General features: G+C 41.8%; 1 protein-coding gene across 1 annotated transcript in view; it reads left to right on the top strand.

Annotated features, from left to right (window-relative positions):
• MSRA (methionine sulfoxide reductase A) overlaps window positions 1–20,469 on the top strand; it is a 358,932-nt gene that overhangs the window by 157,523 nt on the left and 180,940 nt on the right. The window contains exon 3 of the mRNA XM_030448474.1: window positions 16,001–16,120. Within this exon, the coding sequence (XP_030304334.1) occupies window positions 16,001–16,120 (120 nt within the window). The remainder of the gene's footprint in view (window positions 1–16,000; window positions 16,121–20,469) is intronic.

The following is a 20,469-nucleotide window of genomic DNA, read 5'->3' as shown; positions in this document are numbered from 1 at the left end:
TGGCAAGTATCATGTGTATATCTCTATTTCTCCTTTTCTTTTTCTTCCCTGAGTGCCTCCTGTTGTCCACTGAGACTGATCCCTATCATAGGCCACATATATCACCTGTGTTCCACCCCCCATATCACACAGATTGCTTTTCTATTATTAATTCATTAAACCTGGGGGGAGTGTCATAGCCAGAACCTGTGTGCTGGTTTGAAATGACAAGAGTCAGTGTTGAAAATGGGGCTGAAAACCATGCAACAGCCACAGCTGTTATCAGCTTCCTGTTGAGAATGAGTTATTAGGAGAAATAATAAATTAGAGGCATAGAATCATGGATTTCCTTGGGGTGGGAAAGATCTTCATGATAACCAAGTCCACCTCAGAACTGCCAAGTCCAAGAAACCGTATTTCTCAGCAGCACATCTACACAACCTTTAAATCTCTTCAAGCATGGTGACTCCAACCATCTCCCTGGCAGCCTGGTCCAGTGCCTGACAACCCTTTCAGTGAAGAAATTTTTCCTAATACCCAATCTAAATACCCAATTATTAAATAATACTCAATCTAAACTTTGACAATATGGTTAGGTAAGTTTTACAAACTTGCTATGCATTCTAGTACAATCAGAGAATCCCAGACTGGTTTGGGTGGAAAGGGACCTTAAAGCTCATCCAGTCCTAACCCCTTGCCATGGTCAGGGACACCTCCCAATAGCCCAGGGTGCTCCAAGCCCCATCCAACCTGGGCTGAGACGCTGCCAGGGATGGAGCAGCCACAATATCCCTTGGCAACCATGGGCAGTGCTTCCCCATCCTCTCTTTCTATAATATCTCATCAACATGTAGCCCATTTCATTTTAAAGTAATCACATCTAACCTACTTCGAAGTTGGATGGCAGAAAAAACCCCGAACCTTAAATCCCAAAGGAGTCAAAACATCTGAATGCACCTTGAGTGCTGTCAGATCAGGAATAGATCTTTCTGGATTCATGTCCAGCTTGGCATGGATGTGAGAGAATCCAGTCCTTCAGTGCTTGGGAAGCACGTGGGCTGCAGGCAGAGCATGGAGGAGCCTCTTCCTGCTGCTACCCTGGGTATCTCGGGTTATCCAAGCCTGACTGGATAGCTACAGTCACTCAAAATGAGTTTGCATTCATTCAGGGATCTGTGACCATGTTTTGTGTGAGTTCATTTATTTTCATTCATTCATTTATTATTAACCCTGCACTATTCACTCTCTTACATCTCAGCCTTGTCTGTCCCGGGTTACTCCACGACTGTCGTGTTATCCTGCAATCCCAGTAAGTTGCCTGGCTGGGTAGAAATGTTTAATAATTGCTGATTCAAAACCTGTAAAGAGGAAAGGAAAATTCTGCTGCATGTACAAAGAAGTGTGTCTTTGCTTGTTCACAGACTTGCTGTTCCATCCAACCTCAGGGAAAGATAGGAATTTCCAGCTGGGATGGCTGCTCTGCAGCTGCCATGGTGCTTCTCCAACAAATGACACTGCAGATGTCTGGAGCATGTTCTGTTCAGCTCCAAGGTTGGAGAGGCTGGTTATTTAAGCAAGAACATGCTACTACTACAGCCCTTAAGCCATCCAGGGGCTGTATGCCTCATATTCCCTCCAGCTTTACATTCCCCACCCAGAGCCATAGAGCAGAGGATGCTAAAAAAACACCCTGGGTTTGGAGAGTGAGCAGGTCATGAACTTTTGTGTGCATAATGACAATTCCTTTGCCAAGCCTTCAATGCATTGCAGACACTCAGCATTTATTTATTTTACTTGCTTTTCAGCACTGCTCTACAATGTTTTTGGGGAATGAGTGTATGTCAAGTACTGAGGAAATGGTGGATGACTAACCACATATTTATTTGCCCTCTGTCTGCCCCTCTGGATATAAATTAGCTTTTCCATAATGATCTTCTCTGGGTTTTGGGGGGTTTTTTTATCCACTTAGGTGGATAGGAAGGAGTTATTCACTTTTGCAAGTGAGAACTTATCATAATTTTCTTGGCTACTGATGGATGAGAAAATAACTCTTGGAATTTCTCTATTCCCATTATGGACAACTGTGGTTCAAAATAGATTAATTTTAATGATCTTCTTGGAAGGAATTTATCAGGTTGGGCTTTTATTGGGAAAGGGTTAAGGGTTTGTTTCTGTGGAGCTGGGAAAAGGAGGACTAAAGAAAGGGCTGCTTGTTGAGTTGGCTTGTTATTTGAATGTAATTATTTTTTGCTCCTGAGCAATCACACATTGTAAGTTTCAATAATTGTCAGGGTGCCTACAGCTTTCTATTACTGTAAAAAAATCTAAGTTTATAAATAAAAGGAATAGTATGATATTATTTTTTCTGAATGTGTCTATGGCAGTTAATTTAACGTAGCAATAGTTATCAAAAAAGGAAAGAAAAGGCAAGATTTCTATTCCTTGCAGTAAACAACCTTTGTAAACAAGTTATTATTTCCTTTAACATCGCCCTAAAAGTGATTCTTACTTTGCTGGTAGCAAAATATTTGTGGTGCTTTGCTTTTGTAGTAGGAGCAGCATATATTTTCCTTTGCTTCTGTGTATTTCAAGCTCCTCAAGGTTGCTGAAAGATTAGAGAGATTTTCACAAGACAAGGGGAAGGCTCTGCTATTATTGCAGAGACAAATTTCTATCAAAGATGCAGTTTCAAGAGAATCAAATGGATTACACAGCCCTGATGACATCTCTTATTTTATGTGTACATCAAGTTCTACTTGAGTAGCAGAGCACTAAAGTGTGTCAAATGACCGAGGATGATCTAAAATGAATCTCTGCAAAGGGTTGGGATGCTCAGAGCAAGGGAAGATCACAAAATGATTTGAAAGTCTCAAATCAATGGCTGAACTAAAGATGTGATGCTTTGCAATGAAGCAAATAATCAGGTTGGTGATAGGACCATGTAGTTCTATCTCAATCTCTTTCACATATTATTGTACCAGAGTTTTTTTATATCCCTAACAGACTTTTGAAAGGTAATATATTAAGAAACTGTGTTCTTCTTCAGTAGAGATGATAGAAAAGTGCCTGGGCTGAATTTATCTGTGCACAAGATGGCATCATTTATTCTTTACTGGCTGTATCCTTGGACATTCTGCTGTGTTAATTCAGATTAAAATTTGGTTCCATTTTTGGACACTTTAGAGACGTTTAAAGAACTTCTGATGCTTTTATTCTTACTCAACACATTTTCATTGATCAAACAGTTCAGTTTATAAGAGAAATTAAAAAAAAAAAAGTAGTTAAAGGAGTCAAAATTTTGACCATAGACCTTTTTTTCCATGCCCTGGGTACACTTCAGTCATCATCACTGTGGCCAAGAAACATCAGGTCCTTACAGTACTTCTTAAGACTCCTCTTTAATCACTTAGGCATGAAAGGCAGGAAATTTCAAGCCAAATGTTTTGCACTTAAGGACTAATTGTTCTTATTTTGTGAACAGCCCTTCTTTTCTGCAGGTAAAACCCATTTTTGGTGCAATATGGCTTTGCAGCAAATTCACTTGTTTGTGAAAAACGATGCCAAGTTGTTCCCAGCCATTTCCTCAGCTGCATTCCCAAATCCCCAGACATGAAAGCAAATGTGTTTGTTGGGTTCCTGTTCCTGAAGTGTGCAATTTGATACAGTTCTCTTCATTGTTTCTGGAATGAACATGAGCCAGCAGTGTGCCCAGGTGGCCAAGAAGGCCAATGGCATCCTGGGCTGTGTCAGGAACAGCGTGGCCAGCAGGTCCAGGGAAGGGATTCTGCCCCTGTGCTCAGCCCTGGGGAGGCCACAGCTTGAGTCCTGTGTCCAGTTCTGGGCCCCTCAGGGAGTTCAGGAAGGAGATTGAGGTGCTGGAGCAGGTCCAGAGAAGAGCAAGGAGGCTGTGAAGGGATCCAGCAGAATTGCTGTGAGGAAGGGCTGAGGGAGCTGGGGGTGTTGAGGCTGGAGAAGAGGAGGCTCAGGGGAGACCTCATCACTCTCTCCAACTCCCTGGAAGGAGGTTGGAGCCAGGGGGGGGTTGGGCTCTTTTCCCAGGCAACTCTCAGCAAGACAAGAGGGCAGGGTCTCAAGTTGTGCCAGAGGAGGTTTAGGTTGGAGATTTGAAAGAATTTCTTTCTGGAGAGGGTGATCAGGCATTGGAATGGGCTGCCCAGGGAAGTAGTGGATTCTCCGTGTCTGGAGATCTTTCCAAAGAGCCTGGATGTGGCACTCAGTGCCATGGGCTGGGAACCACGGGGGGAGTGGATCAAGGGTTGGACTTGATGATCTCTGAGGTCCCTTCCAACCCAGCCAATTCTATGATTCTATAATGTACCAATATCCCTGTAAAAAAAAAAAAAAAAACAACAAACCTTTTGGAGAGGTCGCTGCTTTGCATTGGTAGCTGGAGCCCAACACAATGGAATGAATCCAAATCTGGGTTGAATGCTTTTATGTGCTGGGCTTTTAAACTCCCAATAACACAAATGATGGAGAGAAGCCTCAGAGAGAAAAATCTTTTACTGTCTTCATTCAGGCTTGAATTCCCCAAGCCTCCCTCTCATCTCCTTCCCAGTTTTACACCTGTCTGAATGTAATGGAATCGATCACTGATCCAATGCCAAGCAGACAGAATCAGTTCAATTTCATGAATCAAAGTGGATCAAAGAACAAAATAAATTTTTATAAGGTGAAAATCTACAGGAGGAAGATATCGAGCCATTTCTTTTTTGATGGATTCTCTATTTAATTGTTCAGCATTTTTGATTTCTCTGCTCCTGTGCCTCATCTTGCCTGGTTCTACCCATGGGTTCCACCCTAACAAATATCAAGAACACCACTTGGTATATCTGGCTCAACATGTTAAAGCAATCACAGTGTTGCAATGTAATTTCTGTATTTTTGGAAGCAGTTCTTTATTTTGTCATATTTTCTACATTACTAAATTGCAGCCACATTCCAGTGACAGAAGACAAATGAGGTGAAATTTGCTACGTGTTTTCTAGACAAAATTTTACTGGAGAATAGAAAGCAACCAAAATCTAGGAAGGAAAAGGTTAGGAAATACATGGTTTTATCAAGTAGTCTTTCTGTCACCCAGTAGTCAGGAGAAAGAGAGATTTTAAACAAAGTCCTGGTAGTTGAGATCCTTTTGGTGTTTTTCCAAAAGGGATTCTTTGCTTTGCTTTGCTTTGGGACCACTCATACCTCAGTTGTGAGTACTTAAAGTAATAATTCATAAATTATGGTTCATGTGAGACCTCATTATTGTGTGCAAAATGCTTTGATGGTTTTGGTTGAAAGGAGCTAAATACATGTGAATTAATATTTAACTATTTGCTTTCTAGAGGAGGCAGGAAACATCATTCCTCTGCTCCAAGCATCTGCTGCCAGGCTTCCTCCTATGGCATATTCCCACACTGAAGCAAAACCTGTGGAATTTATGTATATGTTTGAACCCTATATGCATGTAATCAGTTTATAATTACATAATAATACATAATAATAATAATTATTGTTATTATTATATGTATAATATATATTATATATCATATATGATATATGTCATATAGTATATATATGACATATATAGTATATATATGACATATATATGATATATAATATATGATATATAACATATATTATACTAATAATAATATATATTATACTAATAATAATATATATAATATAATTATATATAGTAATATATATAATATATAATATAATAATGATATTGTTATGATATATTTATCACTATTAATATAAAAACAACAACAAAAACAACAACTATTATTATTATTATTATTATTATTATTATTATTATTATTATTATATTATATATATGTAATGAACCCTGAACATCCTCCAACTCCTTTGGGCTTTTCTCTCCTAATTAAGAAAATGCTGAGTGTGATCAGTGCAGAACAAGTAGCTGCAGAACACCTATTAGGGATAAATCCTGTACCCCAAGACTACAGAAAAAGGCAGAGCCACAGTACTTGACCTCCTTGACTCCTGCAAGATCTTCTTCTCTTCATATTCACAGTGTGAGTTCTGGTTATTTAGCTCCAAGATAAACTTCAGGATTATTCCAGTGCAGCTTCCAGGTGGAGCTTGTGGTGCACAGTTCTTCTCCCAGCTCTGCTGGGTGTAGAGTTGAGTCCTGTTCTGGAACATAGAATCATAGAATCATAGAATTAGCCGGGTTGGAAGGGACCTCAGAGATCATCTAGTCCAACCCTTGACCCACCGGAGCAGTTGCTAGACCATGGCACTGAGTGCCACATCCAGTCTTTTTTTAAATGTCTCCAGGGACGGAGAATCTACCACCTCACCGGGCAGTCCATTCCATAGCCTAATCACCCTCTCCGTGAAGAAATTCTTTCTAATATCTAACCTAAACCTCCCCTGGCACAACTTAAGACTGTGTCCTCTTGTCTTGTTGAAGGTCGTCTGTGAAAAGAGTCCAGTTCCCACCTCGCTACAGCCTCCTTTCAGGTAGTTGTAGACAGCAATGAGGTCTCCCCTGAGCCTCCTCTTCTTCAGGCTGAACAGCCCCAGCTCTCTCAGCCTCTCCTCATAGGGTCTGTGCTCGAGTCCCTTCACCAGCCTGGTTGCCCTCCTTTGGACCTGTTCCAGGACCTCTACATCCTTCTTAAACTGAGGGGCCCAGAACTGGACACAGTACTCGAGGTGTGGCCTAACCAGCACTGAGTACAGGGGCAGAATCACCTCCCTGGACCTGCTGGTGACGCTGTTTCTGATACAGGCCAGGATGCCATTGGCCTTCTTGGCCACCTGGGCACACTGCTGGCTCCTGTTCAGTTTCTTGTCAATCCAGACTCCCAGGTCCCTTTCTGCCTGGCTGCTCTCCAACCACTCTGTGCCCAGCCTGGAGCTCCCCATGGGGTTGTTGTGGCCAAAGTGCAGGACCCGGCACTTGGCCTTGTTGAACCTCATCCCGTTGGAATCGGCCCAGCTCTCTAGTCTGTCCAGGTCCCTCTGCAGAGCCCTCCTGCCTTCGAGTTGGTCCACACTTCCTCCCAGCTTGGTGTCATCTGCGAATTTGCTGATGATGGACTCAATCCCTTCGTCTAAGTCATCAATAAAGATATTAAACAGCACTGGGCCCAATACTGATCCCTGGGGGGCACCAGCATCTCTCAAAGGTCAGAAAATTTGGCTTTTTCTGCATTTACATATTCTCCTTCCAGTTTGTGATGTCAGCCTTCCAGATCAGCAGGAATTATTTTTTTCAGTGGGCCATGGCTTCCAGTTGCTGGTGGTAAGAAACATGATGTCAGCATCAGAGGGTTTTGATGATGGAATTCTTTTATTAGGTGGACTCCCCAGAGAACAGCTCTGTTGGCCTTCAAGGCAAAATTGGTTTAAATATTCTCTCCACTTGGGCTGGGAAAAATACTGAGGCAGGGAAAAAGGCCATATTTGAAAGTGCTTTAATACACTGACTTGTGTATATCCCTGCTCTCTGCTGGTTAAGATCAAAATTACATTTAAATAGGAATATCTGACAACTCTGGTGTTATAACTGGGAAGTTTAGAGCAATTGTGGTCGGTGCCTTATTAACACTTTTTATACTGGCTTCAGATTTCTTTAAATCCTGTTGATCTGGTATGATTTATACCTTGGTACATGCTTTTATGATGGATTGAACAAACCCATCTTAAGAATAATTTTATCTCTCCAGCTCTGTATTTTTTTCCCTAGTTTGAGTGCTGTCATCTTCTATGGTTTTCCAAAAGTCATACTCATGCCATGTTATGAGTATTTTTCATGCAGTTTTTTCCTCTTCACAGGAGAATATTCCCTTTCTAGTGTCTGTGTTGCCTTCTACAATAATTCCAAATACAATAATTCCAATGCACAAAATCAGTTGTGTAGATTTTATCCAAACACCCCCCCACCCAAACCTTTGCCCACACAAAATTCAGATGTCAGCAGCCACCACACAGCCACAAATGAATTGCTTGAGCATTTGGTAATGTGAGTGATCATGAAGCTTTTGCTTCTCCAATGGAAAAAGCAGCAAACCCAAGAGTTTCTCTGGGAATTCATGCAGTGTGAACCCAACGCATCCTGGCAAAATGGTGAGCCAAGAAATTCCTCTTTAGCTGCTCTGTTAGGCAAACTGCATTTTAAATTTCTTGCCCAGGGCTTTGTTTGACTTGCCCCAGGCAAGCTGTTCAACATATTTATCAGCCCTGTTGTAGCATTTGAGCCAATGCTTATTGAGGAAGATCATCAGCTTCATGCCATCTGTCATCAGGAGTTTTATTTCTTTCAGCTCAGCTTGTTCTCCATTTCAGGTTGTTTTGGTTTGGGGTTTTTTTGTTGTTTTTTTTTTAATATTCCTCCCAACCATTCCTTGGTTGATCGTTTTCCAGTCGTCTCAAATATTCTGTGACTGCTCAAATGTTCTGTGCTTGCTGTATCTTAAACCCTTAAAGACAACAACAATACAATTTGACTTTAAATCCTGGTTGATAACATGAAGCCCATATGCAGCCAGATGGCTCACCAAACGCCCTACATACTGCAAAGTTATGTAAAAGATGATATTGCATTTCAACTTGAATCTGGAATTCTTTCCAGATTTTAAACAGGAATCATTTGGGAAAAAAAAAAAAAAAAAATCAGAACAAAGGCTCTGGAGGAATTTGTGCTATCTTGGTGCCTGGGAGGGCATGGTTTGGACAATTTCTGATTTTCAAACCCTTAGTAACAGTTGTGTAAGTGCACAGGGGGTACAGAAGTGTTGAACAAAGCTGGATTCACTCACTCTACCTGTGACTGTGAGATCCAGTCCTACTTTTGGATTTGTGTCCACAACCAGAGTGAAGCCAAAGGGAATGGCAAATTGCCCCGTGGAGAACAAAATGCCACTTTCTGGAGGTCTGGTGCTACTGAGTTACAGGAAGTTAAGAAATGTGTAACCAGGTGTACAACCACTGTGTGTAGACCAGGTACAGGCTGGGTGTTCTCCTGGGTTGCCAGATCATCCTGATTTTCCAAACTGGGAGATGTGCTGAGTCCCATCACAGCCTTTTTGGTGCCTTCTGACTCTTCTCTTTGGGGGAAAGAACATGATGGTGCCTGTTAAGGTCTCATCCTGACCTTTGATGGAGAAGCCAACCTGTGAAGTACTTAAAATGAATGGTTCCCACAGCTTCAGAGCACACAGCATAAATATCTGGTTGGCACAGTACTTGGAATATCAGTACTTGGACTGACTTCAATCAATCAGCTGTACCAACTGCTCGACACAATTTTTTAAAGAGAAAAATGCCAATCACAGTTAGCATTTGGCAGAAACATATGAAACGAGCACTATTATATAGGTAGGTAACTTGGTGAGGGGCAATTTATTCTTCCCAGTTGGGGAAAGACAAAAAAAAACCCAAAAAAAACCCAAAACCAACAAAAACCCAACCATCATTTCAGTTCAAAGCAGCTGAGCATTTCTTTCTCCAGATTTTATAGAGGTAACTAAATCAATCGTATTCAAAAGTTGGGCCAAGTCCTGTACTGGCCAAGAGAAGTGGGGATACTGGCAGCTGTGTCTCCAGCTCCCAGAGAGATGCTGGCTTGAGCAAGAAGCACTGAGGTGTTCCAGTGGGATGTTCTCTTGGCTGTCCTTTACTGCTTGGATGTATAGGAGCAGCCTGTGCCCCCAGCTACTTTTGGCTGGGTACTGTAACATTTGAGCAGCTGGCAGAGTCCTTGCTTTTAGGATTTCAGAACAGAAGCTGGCACAAGATCTGCTCTATCCCCTCCCTAGTGTGCTCCTGAGCTTTGGATAGATCCTGTCCCAGTCCTTTCTCTGAGCTGGGGTTAGGGATGATGCTTCCAGGAGACACTGAGTTTCCTTCTATCATTGGGACACTTGATTTTTTGGAGTGTGTTTTTAAAGCTGACATTTCCCCCTACTTAATGGAGTCCCACATTCCAAAATCCTGCTAACAGAAGGAGGAGCAGGAGCCTTGCAGTTCATCTTCTGCAGTCAAGCATTGCTATCAACCTGGCAAGGAAACAGCTTCTTAATCTGCTGCATGGAAAAGTGCCTTGAAGTGTGGGTGTAGGGACTGAAGGCAGAGGGCCAGAAAAGCCTTGGCATGTCAATGAAAGAATGCATTCATTCCTCAGAATATGACAAAAAGAGTCTTCTGGATGTCCTGATGGGCTGCTGGGAGGGCAGGGGAGAGAGAAGACTTGGAAAGAAAGCTGGCAGGAGGAAAAAGGTCATGGGGTAGTCAGGCAGAAGTCAGGTTGTGTATGGACCTGATGCCCAGTGGAGAAGGATGTGCCACCAAAGGTAAAGGACAAAAGAATTAAAAATAAACAGACAAACAAACAGCTCACAAATGAAAAAAAACCTTATACAGGTAAATATTTTAGAGAAAATATGAAAAATGGCCTGTTTATACAATTGTTATATTTGTGTGTGTGTGTCTGTATCATTCTGTGCCTGCTGTGAGTTTTTCCAGATGGAAATCTGAGTCCCTGAAGCATCAGCCCCCTTTGCAGAATCACAGAACCAGAGAATGTCAGGGATTAAAAGGGACCTCAAAAGATTCTGGAGTCCAACCCCCCTGCTAGAGCAGAACCACCCAGTGAGGTCCCACAGGAACAGATCCAAGTGGGTCTTGAAAGTCCCCAGAGAAGGAGACTCCACAATGCCTCTGGATGGAAAAGCTTTACATGGTCCTATGGTCCAACTTGCACCATTGCCCCTTCTATCATTGGGCATCACTGAGAAGATCCTGGCTCCATCCTTCTGAGTCGCTTCCTTTGGATATTTATGAACATTACTGAGGTTGTTCCTCAGTCTCCTCCAAGCTGCAGAGCCCCAGCTCCCTCAGCCTTTCCTCACCAGGAGATGTTCCACTCCCTTCATCCTCTTGCTTGCTCTGTGCTGGAGAACAGAACTGGACCCAATATTCCAGATATGACTTCACCAAGGCAGAGTAGAGGGGAAGCAGAACCTCTCTCAAGCTAGTAAATGCTTAGCTCAGAACCTAGTGGACTATTAGGTAATTAATAATAAGTAATTATAATAAGGATTCATCTGGCTTATGCTGCAGCATAGACATTTCTACAACTCAGCTGGTTCTGCTACACATTTTATAGTTGTGGAAGAGAAATAGGCAACTTTCAGGCACAAATCACTGTATTTTCATGGAACCATAGAGTGGTTTGGGTTGGAAAGGACCTTAAAGCTCATCCAGCCCCAACCCCCTGCATGGTCAGGGACACCTCCCACAGCCCAGGGTGCTCCAAGCCCCATCCAACCTGGGCTGAGACACTGCCAGGGATGGGGCAGCCACAGCTTCCTGGGCAACCAGGGGCTCAGAACCCTCAAATTAAAGAATTTCTTCCTCATGTCCAACCTCAATCTCCCTTCTCCAAGTTTTAACCCATTTCCCCTTGTCCTCTCCCTACCCCCCCATGTCCAAAGCCCTCCCCCAGCTTTCTTGTAGCCCCTTCAGATATTAAAAGGTCATCTCAGAGGCTCCTCTTTCTGCAAGCAATTTGGTATTTTGGGGAATTTGAGTCAGCTGCAGGTTCAGGGGGTTGTAATATTTGCATATGGGGTATGGGCTTATTCTTCTTGACTTTAAAATTTGCAAACAGTTACATCTGGGGTGCCCCAGAGCTTTCTGCCTGCTCTCAGGATGCCTTTCAAGAAGGGTGCATGTCTCTTCTGTGTCCTGTTTCATTTATGTCAGCCTGTAGACAGATGTCTTGGATATCCTAAGGTGTCTGCAGTGACCCTGGATGTCTCCATTTAGGCAAATAAATTAATCCTTGAATGCAGGAGCTCCTCTTGCAGTCAGTATGGTCAGCATGGTCCATAAAGCCATTCATCTGCCATGTCAAAATTATTACAGATTATCTTTAACACCAAGATGCTTATCTCTTATTGGACTAACACTTTGCTTTCATTATTTTAGGAAAATACTTCAGCTTATGCTAACTAGTTTTTACAAATATGCAAATGACCTGGGTTGCCTATGGAAACACAAATTCCTTGGCTGGGTGTAAGGCTGTGCAGAGAAAGAGTTGTTCAGATGATACATATGGGTCTGGAGATACAAAGGGAATAGTTTGAGAAAATGGATGTGGATGTTAGGAAGGCAGAGGGGTAGCAGCATTTATTCCCAAGCTGGGTGATTAATATTATTTATAGGGATGAGTGAACCATTAAAGTTTGCCATTTGAATCCGTTTGGTTTTGAAGTTCAAAAGCAAAAAAAAAAAAAAAAAATAATTAAATGCCTTTTGAAATTCCAATTAAGACTCAGTCAAAACCCATCACTAAAAGAATAGTTTTTGTTTTACAAATTAGCAATTAAAAAGTGACAAATATCTTCAGTGCTAAAACACTCTTCTGCAATGCCCATTATGTTCAAGCAATGCTCTTTCTGGGAACATGAGGACATTCCCCCATATTGCTTTTTTCTGCCTGTCTTTTAGGGATGCCTCCAGAAGGTCTCTGTAACTCTAAGGCTGCACTCACTTCACCAGGACTGGGGATTATGCAAATTATTTCATGAGCAGTTTAAAACCACATTCATGTTTTCTAGTTTCCAATTTTAATATTAGGATGGCTTATTTTGCTTTTATGTATCTTTTCCTACTATTTTGTACTGTTTTCCTCCCCTGAGTTTTAGTTAATTATTTAACTGTTGTCATTATTTATTGCTTTATTTTTCTTACCAGAGTAGTAATAATTAGGAACAGTAATTTTTTTTTTTTTTGGACTGTGAAAGTGTGTGAAATCTTGGACTGAGATTGTTTCCCTATTTCAGTAATCGTTGTGTTAACCAAACATGGTTTAAGGTAACCAACCCACTGAAGAACAAGCACTCCGTGAGCTGCTGTGTCTTCACTCCAGAGCATTATGCAGGGTTTTGTTGTTAATATTTCTCCTCTTCTGACAATTTCTCTGGAGAACCTGGCTCCACTTTAGCAGAATAACAAACATCAACCACTGAATGTCTGAACACTGTGAAAAGCAGTTCAGTATTGTATTGCAAATGATGACCCTTTGCTAGCAGGTTGTTTTATTATCTCAATTATTTTTTTTTTCATCTCAATTTAATCTGTTCTTTTGGATTTGAGGACTTATTGTTGGTACACGGTGCCAGGGTTCTTGAGGAATGAGAAGAGTTCACCAAGAGAATCCAACATCTCTCTCTCAGAGGAAGGGTCCAGTTGGCAGCCGGTCACTCGTGGTGTCCCCCAGGGATCAGTGTTGGGCCCAGTTCTGTTCAATATCTTTATTGATGATTTAGATGAGGGGATTGAGTCCATCATCAGCAAGTTTGCAGATGACACTAAGCTGGGGGGAGTGTGGATTAGCTGGAAGGCAGGAGGGCTCTGCAGAGGGACCTGGACAGACTGGAGAGTTGGGCTGATTCCAACGGGATGAGGTTCAACACAGTCAAGTGCCGGGTCCTGCACTTTGGCCACAACAACCCCATGGGGAGCTCCAGGCTGGGCACAGAGTGGCAGAAAGGGACCTGGGAGTCTGGATTGCCAGGAAGCTGAAGAGGAGCCAGCAGTGTGCCCAGGTGGCCAAGAAGGCCAATGGCATCCTGGGCTGTGTCAGGAACAGCGTGGCCAGCAGGTCCAGGGAAGGGATTCTGCCCCTGTGCTCAGCCCTGGGGAGGCCACAGCTTGAGTCCTGTGTCCAGTTCTGGGCCCCTCAGGAAGTTCAGGCAGGAGATTGAGGTGCTGGAGCAGGTCCAGAGAAGAGCAAGGAGGCTGTGAAGGGATCCAGCAGAATTGCTGTGAGGAAGGGCTGAGGGAGCTGGGGGTGTTGAGGCTGGAGAAGAGGAGGCTCAGGGGAGACCTCATCACTCTCTCCAACTCCCTGAAAGGAGGTTGGAGCCAGGGGGGGGTTGGGCTCTTTTCCCAGGCAACTCTCAGCAAGACAAGAGGGCAGGGTCTCAAGTTGTGCCAGGGGAGGTTTAGGTTGGAGATTCAAAAGAATTTCTTTCTGGAGAGGGTGATCAGGCATTGGAATGGGCTGCCCAGGGAAGTAGTGGATTCTCCGTGTCTGGAGATCTTTCCAAAGAGCCTGGATGTGGCACTGAGTGCCATGGGCTGGGAACCACGGGGGGAGTGGATCAAGGGTTGGACTTGATGATCTCTGAGGTCCCTTCCAACCCAGCCAATTCTATGATTCTATGATCCCCATATCAGCCCAAGGGACAGGTCACAGATGAGAAGGAGCCCATAGCAAGGAGCTAGGAAGTGCTGCTTGGTCCATGGGGAAGAAAGCCTTGGAAGAGAGAGTTTAGACACAGCCTTGGAGTCTTTAACCAAATAATTGCTTAGGGATATATTTTTATACATGTTTCTCATATGTGTAAACCTGCATGTTGGACACAGGTATGTTCCTGGTAAAAAAACTGTCAGGGTTTAACACTGGCCCAGCAATTAAACCGAGTACCAGATCCTCTTGACTTCTGTGGGGAGGAAACCTGAACATCAGGGATTGTGATGTTCCCTCATTTTCCTTTGGATGTGGACAACACCAGGACCTTAGCTGCTGTCTGGACCAAGCATCCCAGAGAGTGATGTGTAAAAACTTGCTTGCCCTGGATCAGCTGCCCAAATTTTGGGGCATATTTAGCAGACAACTTCACTGAGATCAAATAGTGACATCAGGTGTAGAAATACACCTTAGTTAAAGCCACCATCAGGATGGTGAGATGTGCCTGAAAAATTTCTCTCAAATGGGGATTCTGGATGGTTCTTTTTGCCAAATTTCAAGAGAGCTTAATTTACCAAGTCTAATAGCCACAGGTATCTCTGTAGGCAAGGGTGAATGACTGTAATTTATTCAGCAATTTCTATCTTCTGGGGGCTGAATTGTCCTCAGGAGATGCCTGCCTCTTGCCATGGTCTCCAGGAGCAGACTGGGCTCCTAATTTATGCACCATGCTAGAGCACCTGATGTAGAATGAGAAATCTGGGTCATTCTGTGTTTTGGGGGCATTATAACTTTAATTTGAAGTTAATATCTGAAGTTTCAAAGAAAGAAAATGCCTTTGTGAGCCATTGGAGCTGACAGAAGGGGCTGCTTTGTTCTTCACGTTGTACTTTGAAGGAACATCTCTCATTTTTTAACCTATCACTGGTAGAAATAGAAAGCCCATCATGGGTTGTTGATATCTAAGTGTAGTTAATATTTAGCTTATTTTTTACTGCCTTTTATTTATAAGAATGTTATCACTGGAAGAGAAAACATCACCCATAACTGGGGATAAAGTAAGCAATACTGGAGTGTATGTTTCAGGTTTAGAGAGTCCTCCAAATTGTAGCTAACATCTCTTAACTATTTAAGGAGTGTGGGTGTTCCTCTTGTTCTTCCTCCCTGCTGAGTTTCCTACAAGGTGCTTGATTCCTCTTATCAGGAGAGTTTTGCTGATTTACACCAGTTGGCAGTCTGCTGGTAATGGGCCAGGTGGGTGTAGGGCTACCAAAGGCTTGTCTGAACATCAGATAAATGCATAAGTGGTTAAAACAAAGCCTTTTTCCTCCTCTATGGCATAAAATTTACTCCATTATTGCCACCTTTGAAGACTGCATGTGACTAAAAGCAGAAGATTAAATAACTGTTTGCCATTAATACAAATTGTTGTGTTTTGACAGCTTGCTAATCATTTAAGGTAAAAAGGTACAAGTAGCATAATTGCCTTTTAAGTCACTTTTTTTTAGGTGTTTGGGAATTCTCCCTGTTTGGGCCTTTGAACCTGTGTAGGATTTGTCCTCTGTGATGTGTTAGAAGCATAAAACTTTATTGGGTTGTGTTGTGATGTAGAATTGATTTCTCAGTATATTACATATATAATCTGGGGAAATACTTGACCATCATGTGCTGGATCTCTGTTACTTCCACTACTGACTTTATCAATTAATATCCAAGTGATTTATTTCGTTTTGAGGAGCTTTTCACCTAATAATATTTCTTTTGTCTGATCTTCAGGGATGGGCTGTTTCTGGGGAGCTGAGAGGAAGTTCTGGACCCAGAAAGGAGTCTACTCCACTCAAGTGGGTTATGCAGGAGGACATACCCCCAATCCTACCTACAAAGAGGTCTGCTCAGGTAAAGCTTTCTCTTTGAGTTTGAAGGATCTTGAGTAGCATCCAGTTGGACTGGGGGGTCATGATGAAGAGTAAAATATGTGATTACAGCAACTGAAGAGGTTTAGTAATCCCTGGTACCAGTCTTGCCACCTAAACTGTAATGACATCTGTATGTCCATGCCATGGTCATTTTCTAATATTAATGTATGGACAAATATCCTGACAAAGAAAAATGTGATTTCTTCTGGAAATTAATTCTACTTCAGATTATGCAAATGTGCCCCTTAGAAAAAGCATGAGTTTTGATTTTACTTTTGTCATAATCTGAATAGATACAAAAATCAGAAAGCACACATTCTTCCCATATAACCAAGAGGTTGTATGGAGAGGTCTAAAGTTCTCATTTGCATTATTAGTAGTAATTTCTTCATTTTCTTTCCAGTTCAATGCACAGCATCCTATCCCTTCCACCCCAAACCTTGTGTTCATTTTATATTGCATCCACACTAATCCTGATAACCCAATCCAGTTTTTTTTTCTCTGATTTAAAACATAAAACCATGGCAGGCAACTGACCAACGTTGCTGTTCAAGCAAATCCTTCCTTTTCCATACTCACTGGTGGAGAACAGCTTGGAGGTTTTCTTTGGGTTTGTTTTCTTGTTAATCCTTCTCATGCCAAATGGTGTTCTCCCTGACAATCTGTCACACAGGCTTGGTAGAGAGTTAAAAAGTTCACAGAGAAATAATGGACATTTCAGTGACTGTGGAGAAGTGCTGCAAGGCACCCCAAAAAAAAGCAGGAACCTTCTGGAAATAGTAAAAATGTGGGAAAAAAAATATGGTGGTATTTCATAGACAATACTGAACTCATAAGAAATTGCCTTATAAATGCTAAAGAAATATAGATATATATAAATATAGATCAGGGAGAATTTCTTCCTGATTCTCCTAAATAAGACTTCTGAATAAGTTCTCTTGGGAACTTACAGCAGTGTGCATGCTCCTGAGTGGAAATGTTTGGAATATAGAACTTTTAAAATATCTAGAGGAAAGGAAAGGAAAGGAAAGGAAAGGAAAGGGGAAAGGAAAGGGAAAGGAAGGAAAGAGGAAAGGAAGAGGAAAGGAAAGAGGAAGGAAAGGAAAGGAAAGGAAAGGAAAGGAAAGGAAAGGAAAGGAAAGGAAAGGAAAGGAAAGGAAAGGAAAGGAAAGGGAAAGAAAAGAGGAAAGAGGAAAGGGAAGGAAAGGGGAAAGGAAAGAGGAAAGGAAAGAGGAAAGGAAGGAAAGGGGAAAGGAAAGGAAAGGAAAGGAAAGGGGAAAGGAAAGGAAAGAGGAAAGGAAAGAGGAAAGGAAAGGGGAAAGGAAAGGAAAGGAAAGGAAAGGAAATGAAAGGAAGGAAAGGAAAGGGGAAAGGAAAGGAAAGAGGAAAGGAAAGAGGAAAGGAAAGAGGAAAGGAAGGAAGGAAAGGAAAGGGGAAAGGAAAGGAAAGAGGAAAGAGGAAAGGGAAGGAAAGGGAAAGAGGAAAGGAAAGGAAAGGGAAAGGAAAGGAAAGGAAAGGAAAGGAGGAAAGAGGAAAGGGGAAAGGAAAGGGGAAAGGAAAGGAAAGGAAAGGAAGGAAAGGAAAGGAAAGGAAAGGAAAGGAAAGGAAAGGAAAGGAAGGGAAAGGAAAGGAAAGAGGAAAGGAAAGGAAAGGGGAAAAGAAAGGGGAAAGGAAAGGAAAGAGGAAAGGAAAGGGGAAGGAAAGGGGAAAAGAAAGGGGAAAGGAAAGGAAAGGGGAAAAGAAAGGGGAAAGGAAAAGAAAGGGGAAAGAAAGGGGAAAGGAAAGGAAAAGAAAAGAAAGGAAAAGGAAAAGGAAGAAAAAAAAAAAAGACACCAGGCCCTTAGCATTAACTGGGGCATAGATACCCAGAACTCCTGCAAAATGCAGCAATAAAAAGCTTCATCTATAATAGAATCAGTGATGCCTGTGATATTTATCCAAATCATCCATTAATTCCTAATACTTCTGCACTTTTGTGTTCTGTATCTTTATAATTTCCTTCACTCTCTGTAATTTTTATCAGTATATATGGTCCAAGACCTATCAGGTTGTTGTTGTCCATTGTGTTTATTGACCTGAGTATGGAATAAGGGGATTATTAATATAGAAAACTGATCAAGTTTTCCTTCCCAATGTGCTCATGGTTCCAGTAGACTGAGGGATGTTTTGAAGGATGTTGAGTGTTTCTCCAAATATATTTAGTGCTGGCTGTTGGCCAGGGGGAGATGTGAACAGGGGGCAGGATGGGGTAGAGAAGGAAATAGAAAAAAAAACATCTCTCTTCAGTGTGTGCAGTATTGGCTGGCTTTAGATTTCAGAATATCTCCAGATTATTGTGAGCTTCATGTTTGAGAAATTTTGAAAGCTTTTTATAGCTGCTTCATGTGTTGTATTTTATCAATAGTCAACAAGAATGAAAATGGGAAGTAAACAATAAAAATCCTGGAGTAAAGAAATGGGAAAAATCTTTGCTATCTATTTGTGGGGAGTTTTGGTGGTTTTTTAGTTAGGTTTATAGTGCAAAAACACAGCTGAGGTTATTTTTCTAGTGCTTTTTTATCCACATTTGCATTATGGATGTTTCTTTGCCTCCAGATGCTGGCCACTGGAGGAGTTTTTGCTCAGCCATAGCCAGAAGCATAAGCACATATTTCAGAGCTTTGTCTGTGAGAACATAAATGGGATGTGTAGTGCTTCACATTTCTGTTCCTGGTTGTGCACCTGAGCTGTGTTGGATTATTTACTGATTTCTGATAGCTTTTTATTTTTCCTACTTAGCTTCCTCTATCACTATTTCATTCTGATTTTTATTTTTTTGTAGGTTTTTTTTTCCATCTTTAAACATATTTTTGGGGGGAATTATCTTTAAAGAGACCTCTCACAAGCTCCTCTCAGATGTTGCCATGGATTTCACTAGGAAGAACATTACATATGAAATAGTAGATTTCAGTGATGGACTGTGGGATTGCCACTTTCTTATTCATCTGTTCTGCCAAGATCATATCTATGGTAAACACTTATTAATCCTGTCCTCTAAATCCAGATCTAGAGAAGACATCAGGGCTGGCCAAACTCTGTCCAGTTCTCAAGTGTTTGAGCTTTGCTTTCAGCCCATGAAGTCCTGAGAATAAGGGTAGGAAGGTTATTTCAGTCCAACACCTTTCTGACAGTCTGCTCTAAATAAAAAAAAAGGAAGAATCCTTTGGATAGAACACGTGGCACTTCTTCTAAAACCACATTTTCAGCTGGACCTCAGGCAAAATGGTGTGGATTTACTCTTTTCCTCACGTTAAGGTCACTCCAAACATCTCAACCAATGGTGTGGTGTTGGTTTTTTTAATTATTCAGTTACTGATCTCCATTTGGTCATTGACCTGTGGACTGCAAGTCTTTGGGTACAACCACCCATCCAGCTTCTTATGCACTCAGCAGTCCATCAAACCAATATCTCTCAAATATCTCTTTCAAAACCAATGGTCTCCATCAAACCAATATCTCTCCAGTTTTGAGACATGGATATTGTGTGGGACCACGTCAAGGGCCTTGCAGAAGTCAAGATAGATGACATCAGTTGCTCTTTCCTTCTCCACCCACATGTTCATTCCATGGTAGGACTCTAGATGAGTCAGTTGACTCATTATTCAGTTTTTGGGCTTGGAAAGCTGATCTTTTTTACACTGCAAGACATAAAGCTCCTTCTTACTGATGTAACAGCAGCCAGGAGTCTGTTCCATGCACATTGACTCATCAAGCCCACAAAGGTTTGTTGTGTCTTGGTTTGAATTTAAGATGTTCTTAAAGATCATAATGATCATAAATATTATCTTCTTTTCAACCTGACAACACAGCCTTAAATATAATTGATCTTGGAGTCTGTGATAACGTGGTTCTACCATCTGTATTTAAATACCTGTAAATCAATGAGTTACTGAGGTGGAGGCTTGGAGCATATTGATTGCAATTTGATATTCTGCTTCACTCTTTATACTGAATATTTTAGTTGTGAATAAGTAGCTTCTATGTAAAACAAGCAAAAGCTTAGGGTTTCTTTCTTCAGGCTTTTGGTACATTTTTTAGAATGAAAGGATTGTGTTTCTTCATAGAATCATAGAATCATAGAATTGGCTGGGTTGGAAGGGACCTCAGAGATCATCAAGTCCAACCCTTGATCCACTCCCCCCGTGGTTCCCAGCCCATGGCACTCAGTGCCACATCCAGGCTCTTTGGAAAGATCTCCAGACACGGAGAATCCACTACTTCCCTGGGCAGCCCATTCCAATGCCTGATCACCCTCTCCAGAAAGAAATTCTTTCTCATCTCCAACCTAAA

The sequence above is a fragment of the Calypte anna genome, chromosome 3 (genome assembly GCF_003957555.1).
Source record: "Calypte anna isolate BGI_N300 chromosome 3, bCalAnn1_v1.p, whole genome shotgun sequence".
Classification (NCBI taxonomy): Eukaryota; Metazoa; Chordata; class Aves; order Apodiformes; family Trochilidae; genus Calypte; species Calypte anna.
The sequence above is the reverse complement of the archived record's forward strand: the minus strand, read 5'-3'. Positions and strand labels throughout refer to the sequence as shown.